Here is a 12,547-nt window from a genome sequence, read left to right on the forward strand (position 1 = left end):
GGATTTTTTTCTATTTGTAGGAATGATTCTTTTGAAATCAGTAAGTTGTCACCGAAAAAATACCCTATAATAAGCAATGAATGCTCAAAAGGAAATTAGAAAAGTAGGAACTTAATGACCATGTACTACCGAAGTAGTTTTTTTTTTTTTAATGATGCCAAGAGGCCCTGATGGACATTATGTTCTAACTCACTATGAAAATTGTCTTTGAAATGGATGTCTGGATTCAGAAGCTGGCAGGGTTATCATGCTGGCTGTCTGGAACTATAGGTAGTAAGGCTCAACAGGATAAGAACATTGCATTCTTGTCCTGAAAGAGAGTCATTTGGTAATAGTGACAGAAAGCAGATTGGGGAGCTAGCAAGACTGGATTAACTGCTGCCTCCTCTACTTGGGAGGGTGATTCCTGGGCTAGCCACTCCCCTGGCCGGCCCTCCCAGGGTGGCTGGGCTAATCAGAGATCACGTTTGTGAGGTGTGCAGCCCAGTACTACTCAGCATCAGTGCCCAGTAAATGAGTTGTCGTTTTATCTCCCATGCCTTATTGGAACGTACAGCCCTGGGCCTCTCTCCATAAGACCACAGCTGCTCTCTTCTGTGCCATCATCCTTCCAGCCTCAGCACAGATGTCAGCTCTTCCAGGAAGGCTTGTGGACCCATCAGGCTGGGTTGGTTGTTCTCACTTCTGTTCTTCCATAGCATTTTGTGCCTTTCCCATCAATGACCATCACATCGTGCTGGAACGACTGCATATGTGCCTGCCTTCCTCTCTGTACTGTAGGGGAAACCAGGTCTTTATTCTTGGCACAGGTGTGGTCCAGATGGATGGACGGAGAGACAGATATACTCCCTCAAATCCAGAGCCACTCTGAGTATCCCTCCTTCTCCTCCCTCTAAACACATAGTTGACATCAATGGCCCTCCCCCCTTTTTCTTAAGACTAACAGGTTTCAGTAGGTAGAGTCCCTTTACCAGTTCGATCACAAATGACAGGATGTGTGTGTGGACTTGCTGGTGACTAGACTCACTGAAGAGAAGGAAGCAGACAAGCAGGAAGAAGGAAACAGGTGAGAGTATGGGTCATGATGGCACTGAGCCCTCAGTCTGGGCTGTCTCCCTTGTCTCTCCCTTCCCAGTGATATGTGTCAATAAATGTCCTCTCTTATGCCCAAGCAGGTTTAAACTAGGTTTCTATCATGGATCCTGACGAACACATCCCTCAAATGCAATCTGGCCAAAGCAATGCATTATCTTCTCCCCTGCCTCCAAGTGACAATTCATTCTCTTTCCTCTGGTCCCATTCCTGGATCCAACACCATCATCTGCCCAGGAACAGGTGAGACACACCCACCTTATCCTCTTTCCATCCCAGGCATTCAATATACCATCAATTCCTCCCTTACTTGGAGCCCACTGAGTTTCCCACTTCCCATCCTGCTCTCCCTGGCTGCTGCCTTCACCACCTCTTGTCTGGTCTGCTGCAGGAACCTCCTCACTGGCCTCCTGGTTGCCAGCTTCTGCCCCCCTCTCCACACTGTTACCTGGGAACTCTTTTTCATGCTCTGCTGATCAATTCTCTTTCTTGTGAACCTTTCACAGATCAAACTGAAACGTTTGAGAATGGCACTCAAGGCCTCCAATGTCTTGCTTTTAGATCATGCTGAGTTTTCCCCCTCTGCCAACAGGAGACTCCCCCCGAATCTCCTACTTTCCAACTCCACCACTGCATTCCCCCAAACTTTCCTTCTACTTGACTGTCCCTGTTTCTCAGGCATAGAAGCTGATCTGAAGATGACTGTCTGCTATGACACCTCCTCTCCCCAAGAAAGATGGAGCTGTCAGGCCTCCTGGGTAGAATCAGTTCCATCTCTTTCCCATCCGCTTTCAAACTCAGAGACGGTAAAAGTTCCAGCGCCAAGACTCCATCTGTCCACATGATCCAGCAACTGATGGTGTATATAAATGCAAAAGAAAGGGAGTCCCTGATTCTTTCCATCTCAGAGCCAAGAGTGGCAAAAAGTAACTTGGGGAGGACATGGGCAGGTGAAAGAAGGGGCGAGAAAAATGAGGCAGAGAATCTCAGCCTGGACAGGCACGGGGAGGGGGGCGGCTGGAGAGAGGGAGAACGTGGAGTAAAGCTAGGCAGGCATTTCTTCAGAGACAGGCTCCAACAAGAACAGACAAATGGCTTCACACCCGCCTCTGCCAAAGGAGAAATAGGGAAAGAGATACAAGGCGATGAGGCAAGGCGAGCTGTAGCAGGGTCCGGTGTGATTCACAGCTCAGGTTACTCCTGCAAGCCAGGCAGTCAGATGAGCTCTGACCCTGCTTAGCTGTTGCTAAGAAGCCACGTCCAGAGGAACAGAGGCTCTGAAGGTCCAACAAGAAGGATGCTTATCCCAACCTGGAGGAGTGAAAGAAGAGGGCAGCAGCAGATGTCGGGGGCATCCTTGCAATTCTCACTGCCGACAGGCCTCCAGCGCAGGGACGAGGTGGCAGGCGGCACATGCAGGTGGGATGCGTTCAAAGCCAGCCATGTGGTGGTCTGAGCGCATTGCTAAAGACACCCATGTAATCGTTTGAAATGAAAGTTGCTCAAATGAACTGGAAAATGTTTTAATTGTATTTTCTCATATTCCTGAACCTTTCTTTCCATGGTTCAAAAGTTTGCATTGTCTAATTGCTGATTTCCATTTGTGAATGAATCAGCGTAAAATAAAATTAAGTGCCAAATTAATCTACCCATCTAGTTTTAGGCATTAATTATCCCTTGAGCCATTTTCTCCTGCGCTTGCCGCATGTCAAGACAAGCCCGGGTATAGTGATGCAGATTCCCGCTTTCTACCCAGGAATTTAGCTCAAGCAGTAGAGGATGGCCTTGATCATTAACACTGGCTATGTACTGTGCAAAAGGGATCTGACTCCAGGCCCAAAACACATACTTCTCAGATGCGACCCACATTTCTTGTGTTTCTCACCAGTAAACCAAGGGAGTTACTGGGGCAGTAATGTGCTGCATGGTTTTTTCACACATTTCCTCAATAGTCCCAGCTAGCAAATTAAAAACAATATATTTCCTCTAAATATAACAGGTTCATCCCTAGTGTGAAACATGTGCTGCCGGCTGGGGTAGAACTCTGAAAATCATAAATGTAGTTCTTTGGGGGCCGTACCAAGGGGGAGCTTCTGGGTCCTGCACGGTCCCTGGGGAAGGGCACAACCAACTCATGTGTACCAGGAGGGGTGAGTGTTACCTCCAGAGGGACCAAGAAAACCTCAGGAACCAAGGATTGTAATCCCTTCCCTTTTGAGGTTCGGCATTATCAGAACTTTCCTAAAAGGAATGAGGTAGGTCGTGCCCTACACTGTTGGCAAGATGCTGAATTCCACCAAAGAATACACTCGGAGGAAAGGGAACGTCCACCTTACTGGTGTTTAAGGAGAGAGAAGGCGCTGGCGGGAGCCCCTGAGGGCCCAGCCCCCCATGGAAACGCCATGCTTTGGCCAGCAGTGGCTGCATCCATGAGTACGGGCTAGGAGTTGTAACTGTGGTGCCCCAGGATGCAGTACCTCTGCTGCGCGTGCAGAATGGCCTAGAAGGCACAGCCCACTGGCCCCAGTCCTTCCTCTGGGTCACGCTCAGCAATGACACTAGTTAGCGGCAGCTAAAGTAGCAAGGTTGCTCTGTCTCTGATTGGCACTGGAAGCCAAGTGGGTTTTGGAATATACATCTGTGACTCTTCAATAAAAAGAGGAGGTGTGCTCAAGAGAAGATCCTAATCTTGTGCTAATTAAGAAAGCTAATTAAGAGATGTCCAAATGATTCATTAGAAAAATAAAAGAAATATGAACATATTTATGAGAACCTGAGCCAGTGCTCATGTGCTGAGATTATTTTGCATGTGAGAGTTTGGGGGAAAGGAGGTAAGGTTTGGGTTTATATTATGTATATACAACAACTTGCATCAGGAATAAAAAGATATACTTTCATTATGGCCAAACATAGTCCTGACATTCGTCTAGGCACTAAGGAAAGTAGGCAGAGGAAAACTGACAAAGGAGATGCTCTGTTTCAGGGAAGAATGGAGGGCTTTTAAATTCCATCACACTCTTCTAATACTACCTCTGCATTTGCTTTTCTGTAGACAAGCTTGGAAGCCCAAACAGACAAGCTATCACCTCTCCCCCCAACTACCCCAAGAGGAAAGGAAGCTGTCGGTTTCCCTAAAAAGGAAAAGGAAAAAGAAACACAGTTAAAAAGAAAAGCTAAAGTTAATTCTCATCTGTTTGAAGGCGCAAGGCAGAAGAGAGGTTTTATGCAGAGGCACAGTTGGACCCTGGGGAAAGCAAACCTGGATGCCACGAGCTGGAAAACATGAAGTGCAGGGAAGGTTTAATGAGCTTGAGCAGATCTTTGGTAGTTGCTGACGCTGGGATGGAAATGGAACATTTGAAAGTGTGAGCTTCCCCCAAATGTTTTTTAGGAAGGAATTTTCCCTCTTGCCATCCCTTCCCTTTGGGGATACTCAAATTAGGCTGTAAGGCATCATGCAAGCAGGTACCTCCCTCCGGAGGTAGAGGGTTAGAGTAACTGCAACGTGAAACCTGCAGAATCCCCTGCCCCAGCTAGTACCAGCTGCTGCTCGGGGCAGGAATATCAACAACCATCTCCAATCACGATGGATGGGGAAGGGTTGGAATAAAAGGCACAAAATTAAAGGCAAGATTAATAAAATCTGGTGAACAAAAATGCTGCTAGCCAACCTAGCAGCTTAAATTACATTGGCTACATCTGATGGGGAGGGGATAATCTTGAGTCATAAATCCAGGCTCTGGAAAGAAATTATGGTCAAATAACTTAACAATGGAGACAACACCAGGGGGAGGCACTGATCCACCTTCCCAGGAAAGGATAAAAGCCATCAATCACGCTGAACCAAACTGCACAGGGTAGGCCCCTTGGCCAGTCCAAGATTGGGATTCTAAACAGCCTCTGAGTTCTACCCAGAGCCAAACACGGGACAGCAGCAAAACATTCCCTCCAATCCACCTTTCAGTCCAGCCGGACTTCAACCCACAGCACGGTGGCTGTGGTTCACTACACCGAGCCCTTGGTATGATCAGGCACAATCAGTTATTAGGCGAGAACTGACCTGCGGCCCGCCGTCTATTTCTGTCCCATCAGCTGAGTCCACTCTCTGCTGCTGGGGATATCTCAGCACACAGGGTTCCCAGAACCTGTCCTTCCTACAAGGTCACTCTGAGCCCCAAATAACATTCAAACCCATCCTGTGATCTGCACATTAGGTTTCTCCTACCATCTTCCTTAGAGCGCCCCGAGTTCCTAAATTCACAGCTATTTTTCACTATTGCTTAGCAGGAAAACAATCTTGATTTAACTAATTCATGACAATCCTCCAAGGATTCTCTTTTGAGCAGAATAGGGCAGATAATGCAAATGAACTGCCACAGGTAGGCTTTCTGCCCACACAGGAGAGGTCACAGACCTTCTCTGGACCCCTAAGTGTGTAAATGAACCTTGCGAGGAGAGAAGACAAAGGCTCTCCCATGCTTCTGCCACTGCTCAACTGATGGAGGGCTCGTTCACTGCTCTTCTCTGACAGCTCCCGTTCTCAAGGCAGGACCGGAAGCTCTTGGCCTGGACCCGTCAGTGGACAGGATGGCATCTCCTTGTAGAGGGGCGAACGGCTGCACGGCCTATACCAAGTAAGACCCTGCAACCCCACTTCTGCTCCTGGAAGAAGGATCCCTCCTGCCCTAAGACTACAGGGGTTCAGGAATTCATGTTTCAGATCCAGGGGTCTTCAGAGGAGGGTGTGAATACCTGCCCCCTCCCATCCCTGCACCCTGAGTGATGCTTCTCCCCATACCTGGCTTTTCCCCCGTGCATTCGTCTTCAGGAGCAGGGATGACTCTGACTCCCCGGCTGAGGGGCTACCCCTATCGGCTGCAGTGGGGCCCTAACTCGCCCTCAGGACCTTCTAACACAGCCATCCCTTGCCCTCGCCCCCAGCTAAAAGGGTCTCAGTGGCACGTGGACATGGAAGTGAGGAAGAGTTCTTGAGAAGTGTTGTTGGAACACAGGACTCCTCCAAGACACAAACTCTTCACACAGAATGCCTGATCATTTGAACTCTTCCTAATCTAGCAGGTCCCCTGCATCCAATTTAAAAAGAAAAACATGAAAGGACATTACAGCAGAAAAATTTCAATGTGAGAGGGCTACATAGATAAAGAAAATATTTACTTTTCTTTGGTTACTATCAGAGCTGGTTTTAAAAAAGAATAGGATCCCATTCCACCAGAATAAAACTTAAATTGACCAGAAATTCAACTAACAGAATCTTCAAAATATTGCACAATTTTTCCAGCTCTCTAGGGATAGAGAAACTATGAGAAAACAAGCACATGGTCACACCCTCCTCCGATTTATGTGTCTATCTGTCTAACATTTATTAAGTGCATAGAGTTTGGTCCAGTGGTCACAGATGGTCATTTGAAGATTCCTGGCTTCTACCTGGGGGGCACAGCATAGCGTTGTCTGATAGGAGGCCCTGTCTGATTCTCCAGCCTCGGATCCAGACTGCTTTTCTGAATGAGGCATCAATGCAACCTCAGTCTCCAAAGATGCAGGTTCCTGTTTACCAAAGTCCACCTCCTTTGTTCAGCAACTGAACTCAGCCCTCACTTCTGGAAGGACACACATCCCACTGTTGGCTGTGGTCACTGTGCTTGGGCTCCTGGTCTGCTCTCCCTACTTGGCTTTCACTGGGATCTTGCCATTTACCTGGCCATGTTGGAAACCTGTATCACCTCTCTGAGTTGAGGCTAAATCACCTAATGAGCTCATGACAAGGAGGAAGGGTTGGGGGTGTTCTCGTTTTACTCTACGTAATCTTATACTGCTTATTTTTTACACAGAGACTGTGTCCATGGGCTACTTCAAACATTCAAGTAAATCAATAAATGGCCCAAAGGAAAAAGAATGAATGCTTTTAACAGCACAGACGAGGCCCTGCAGGGTTTCTGGCGGATGCTGTGTTATCTGGAAGCAGGGCTGAGTGGGAAGGTGCCCACTCTTCTTAGCCAGGCAGACCAGATGACCTAGAACAGACCTCGGATCCTCAAAGTTCTCTTCTGCAGAGCGGCACATAGCTCAATGATGTGGTCATGAACCTCCACATCTCCTGGCAATTCCTCTCCAGACTTACCCCCGGCAGCCTCGCAGGGCTGGAGAAGGGGACACATACTCACCTTGCCTCAGGTGATGCTCCAGGTTTACTAAGTGTAGTTATCTTTTATCTTCTCCTATCACCACTCAGAACATCCCCTGTGTTAAAGTCTGAGGCCTTCCTCAGCATAAGGGACCAGACAGCTTCTGAAGGACCAGGTGTCAGACACGGAGGTCAGACTTTGCTGATCCTTCAAATCAACTTCCCTCACCCTTTCCCCTTGACCCTGGTAGAAATGCAGAAAACTGCCACTTGGCACCTGAAGCAGCTACAAAATGTCTTCCTGCCACCTCATTAACCACCCCTCTGCTGGGCACCCACTTACCTGCAGATGTAATTAGTCTTGCAGGAGTCCTGCAAATTCAAGCAGTTGGGCTTCTCCCTCTCTTCATAGGAGCACACGGGCACGATGGTCTGCCGTCTCCGCTCCGTGCAGGCAATGTCCCGGCAGGAGCAGAATAGCATCCCGTAGCTGTGCTTGGCGGGAACCTTGTCGAAGAATTGCCGGAGGGCCTTGTGGCACTTGCGTCGGTTGCAGACTTCATTGGACATGCTGGTGGTACACGGGGTGATGTACGCAGACCTGTACTTCTTGCAGGTGTCGTCGAGGTTGCAGGCCTTGGCAGCATCCAGGCAGTTGTTCCCTTTGGGAATGTGCTCCACTGCAAAAGGAGAGAAAGGCAGCTGTGATCACCAGGCGTGGGCTCCTGGTCTACTCATACCTACTTTCCTTTCACTGAGATTGTGCCATTTACCTGGCAATGCTGGGAGCTCTAATCAGCTCTGGGTTCTGAGACTAATAATGAGTTTAGGACAAGGAAAAAACATTAAGAGTGCAAAGGCTGGGATCCAGGGCAGCACAAAAGCTGCGAGTATTCTTTTGGAAGTCTAATTAGGAGGAAATGAGCAAGGCAAAAGGAGATCTGGCACCTGCTTGACTATGGACTACATGTAAATGGGGCAAGAGAAGAATAAGTTTCTAGCTCCTGGTTTATAAACTGAAATTAGGATAAAAGAGAAAAGCAATAAATTATATACTTGTTCATTATACAATATATAAAATGAGATGCTGAATGCAGCATAATTACCATGCAATCCTCCAGGATTATAATTATGTAATAAATGAATATAGTACATGCGAATTACTATATGATTACAGAGTAATTACATGGTTATTTGAGCCCAGAAGACAAAATATTATGCCAGTCTCTCTAAACAGGAAGAAGCCATAATGAAGCCGTATTTAAGTTCTAGCTCACAGGACATTGGACAAAAACCAGAACAAATTATACAGAAATTTTCAAACCACAATTCCCATGTAATTCACCACATACAAAATATGGGCTCAAGAAGTATTGAGGTTTCAGATCAGAAAAATTCAGCTAGTATTTTGGAAAGAATTTCAATGATCTTCAATAAAAGCCATAAGCTTAAAGAATTTCACAAAACCTATGCTGCCTTCTGCCCAAACCCTGGGTGCTCAGGCTGTCAGACAAATCAGTGCTGACCCTGGTGGGCTGCCCATTGGGCAGTCTGGAGAGAGACATCATGGAGGTAGGACCCATTAGGTTGATTGGGGTATCCAGCCAGGGACAAGTCCAATGGCAAAGTTGGAATGTGAATGGACAAGGGAAATGAAGCTCATTCCCCAAGATAAAGGTGTTTCTACAGGGAGAAGAAGCGAAGGAAAATCCTTCCTAAGCAAAGTTGTAAGGTAGTCCATGAAAGAATGATAATTAGGTGTGACAGTGACACTCAGGAGATGGCAGGCAGACAAGCACCAGACAGTCGTGGGACTAGACACCCCAGCAAGTTTCAACTCAAGCCTCAGCTCCTCCTTGGATGCTACAACCCCTTTTGACTCTGCTTATATGCCTCTGTAGATGGGGACCAGGAAGGCGATCGAGCAATTTCTGGAGGCTAGAGAATTGACTGGAGAGGGGAACATGCAGGCGGATTGGGTGGAACTAAAGGATGGGGCAGTGCATTTAGTATAGGTCTGAAGGGCACATAAAGCAAGTCCAACATTTCAGGAAAAGAAAATTCCCCCTGGTCTACTGAAGATGTGCCTTTCTTTAAATAAAATCCAATATGCAACCATCTGAAATAATAAAATTAAACCCTGGTACCATGAGCAATATTTTTCTATGCCCTAAGTTCATGTTTCTGCCTACAATACCTGAGTTCCACAAATTTAATGAAGAAAACAATCACCACATTCAAGCTCTTCTTGGGTGAGCAGTGCAGGAGCCTAGCAGTTACCCATACCTCCCTGCTGGTGTGACAAGCACACCTGGTACTACATTTCCATCATGCTCTTCCCAAGCCTTCATGCTCAGGCTCCTCAAGACTCAAGGGTGAAAATGATAACTGTATGCTCAGACGTGGTGAACAGGGCCTCCAGGCTTTGATTACTCCCTGGTCTTCTTCACTTCTGATGTTGCTGCTGCTGGGACCCTGGGCAGCAATTTCTATTCTTGAAGGTCTACGGTTCTCTAGGAGACTCCTAAATTGTACATTTTCATTTTGATGATAATCTAAAATAAATTAATACGGCCATATTCTGGATCACCTGGATTAGCTCCCTGAGGCTGAGTTTCTGCATTTGCACTTGGCATTGGTGTCAACTAGCACTTTATAATCTCTGGCTAAAAAGAAAGGACAGAGATACAGAGGTGGACTTAATACTTAAACGATATCACCAGTGGTATATACACAAACGTTTGATGTTAGTTCAAATGGAGAAGAATGTCAGACAAATTAAGTCATCACACGACATCCAGCAATATAGGCTGTGCTGAAACAAGGTACTACATTCTGATTCAGCTTCAGCAGAATAATACCATCTTTTACATTAAATTACTGGTACTAACTTGCATTTCATTGTTCTCAAAATTTTATTCATAGTTAATTTGTGTGTATGTTGCTTGTACAGTTGTACAAAAATAAAGAATACGAGCTTATAGTTCTGCTTATGTATGTCAAATAACATTAAATAAAAATAATAAAAGGCAACATGAGGTCCAGGATTTTTTATTTCTCTCTGACAGTAGTTCACACAGTATGATTTTAAAATTTTGCCAGGGTAGGTTCTTTGTATTGATAATGATAGTTTCTTTTTAAAGTTCTTAAAACTATATAAAGTACTAGTTATTTCTTATTAATGTTATAAAATAAACAAAAGCAATATTTTAAAGGAAAGGCTTCGTACAAAGTCAGAACAGGTCCAAACCACTGCTCAAAGTTTACGCTTTAACCCACGGCTGTGGCTGTGACCTGGCCTCACTTTCTGCTCATTCCGCTTTTATCAATACAGGACTCTCTACACAACCTGGCACATCCTGAGAGGCAAAAACTATTAATTCACTCCAGCTCATAACTAGATGATGTTAATTTCCTTTTTGTTTCTTACTCCTATTAGCCAAAACATTCACATGACCCTTTGCAACTTGATATATGAGACCAGTATAACCCATATAACAGAACCTGAGCCCCCCCAACAAAGAAAATTATAGACCAATATTTTTCATGAATATAGATAAAAAAAATCCTCCACAAAGTTTTAATAAATTAAATTCAATGATATTTTGAAAGGAAAATGCATATTCAGCAACTGGAGTTTATCCCAAGAATGCAAGATTGGTTTAATGCTTAAAAAGTAATGTGATTCAACATATTAATAGAATATAGGGGAAAAGCAATATGATTTTTCCAATATACAAAAAAAAAGCTTTCAGCAACTTTGAGTACTCACTCATGATTAAAAATCTCAGCAAACTAGGAACAGAAGAGAACTTAACCTGATACAGTGTATCTATGAAAAACCCAAAGCTAAAATCCTATTTAATGGTGAAATAGTGACTGTTTCTCCCTAAGCTCAAGAACAAAGGAAGGATGCCCATTCCTACTATTTGCAGTCAAACTGTACTAGAGGTCCTAGCCATTGCAATAAAGCAATGGAAAGAAATAAAGGGCATACAGATGGGAAAAGAATACATAAAACTATCCTATTGGAAGATGGTTTGAAAATTCATAAGGAAAATACAAAACAACTACCAGTACTAATAAGTGAATTTAGCAAGGTCACAAGGACACAAGATTAATTTTAAAAATCAATTGCATTTTTATATGTGATCAACAAAAAAATTAGAAATCAATATTTATAAACATGAGTCTACTTACTATAGCACCACAAAAAACATAAAGCACTTAGGAATGAATTTAACAAAATATATGCAAGATCTCTACACTGAAAACCACAAAGCTTTACAAAGAAAAATTTTAAAAGCTTAAGTAGAGTACATACCATGTTCATGGATTAGAAGACTCAATGTTGTTAAGATGTCGGTTATACCTAAATCATAATACTTTTCTTGAAATCGAGAGACAGATTCTAAAATTTATATGTAAATATAAAAACAAAACCCACAAAAACAAACAAAAAGAAGAACAGACCAGCCAGAGCAATTTGAAAAAAAAAAAAATTGAAGGGTTCACACTAACTGACTTGAAGCCTCCTGTAAAGCTGTAATTGCCAAAAATAATGCGGTGTGGCACAGGTATAGAAAATTGAAGAATAAAAGAGAAGACAGAGCTCATAACACACCCCTACATATATACAGCCATTCGATTTTTGACAAAAGTGCTAAAGCAATCCAGTGTGTGTGTGTGTGTGTGTGTGTGTGTGTGTGTGGAAGGGAGATTTTTCAACAAACGAGGCTAGAATAACTAGGCGTCAATGTTGAAAAAAATAAATCTTAATTTTTACTTCACACCATCCACAAAAATTAATATTAGATGTATCATGGACTAAAGCTAAAATCATAAAGTTTTTTAGAAAAAACATAAGATAATCTTGGGGAAAGCAAAGGTTTCTTAGGACATAGAAAGCAATAGCTATAAAAGAAAATTTCCTCAAAATTTTAGATTTCCTCAAAATTAAAAACTTCTGCTCATCAAAAGCCGCTTAAGAAAACGAACAGACAAACCACAGACTAGGAGAAAATATTTGCAAAACATGTATATGACAAAGGACTGGCACCTAAAATATAGAAAGAACACCTAAAATTCAGTATCAAAAGAAAACCAATTTAGGGTGGGCTACAGTGGCTCAGCAGGTAGAGCTCTGGCCTGCCATGCCAGAGACCCAGGTTCGATTCCTGGTGCCTGCCCACACACAAAAAAAGAAAAGCAATTTAAAAATGGACCAAATGTTCAAACAGACACTTCCTAAAAAGAAGATATATGAATGCTCAATAAGCACACTGAAAATCCTTATCAAAGAAATACAAATTA

The 12,547-nt window shown here is 44.1% G+C and overlaps 1 protein-coding gene across 4 annotated transcripts in view; it reads right to left on the bottom strand.

Annotated features, from left to right (window-relative positions):
• The window catches only part of GFRA1 (GDNF family receptor alpha 1), a 207,111-nt gene that overhangs the window by 55,484 nt on the left and 139,080 nt on the right, over window positions 1–12,547 (bottom strand). For all 4 annotated transcript variants that reach the window (XM_077126128.1, XM_077126129.1, XM_077126127.1 and 1 more), the window contains one exon: window positions 7,578–7,914. In XM_077126128.1, coding sequence (XP_076982243.1) covers window positions 7,578–7,914 — 337 coding nt within the window. The remainder of the gene's footprint in view (window positions 1–7,577; window positions 7,915–12,547) is intronic.

This window comes from Tamandua tetradactyla, chromosome 13 (assembly GCF_023851605.1).
Source record: "Tamandua tetradactyla isolate mTamTet1 chromosome 13, mTamTet1.pri, whole genome shotgun sequence".
Classification (NCBI taxonomy): Eukaryota; Metazoa; Chordata; class Mammalia; order Pilosa; family Myrmecophagidae; genus Tamandua; species Tamandua tetradactyla.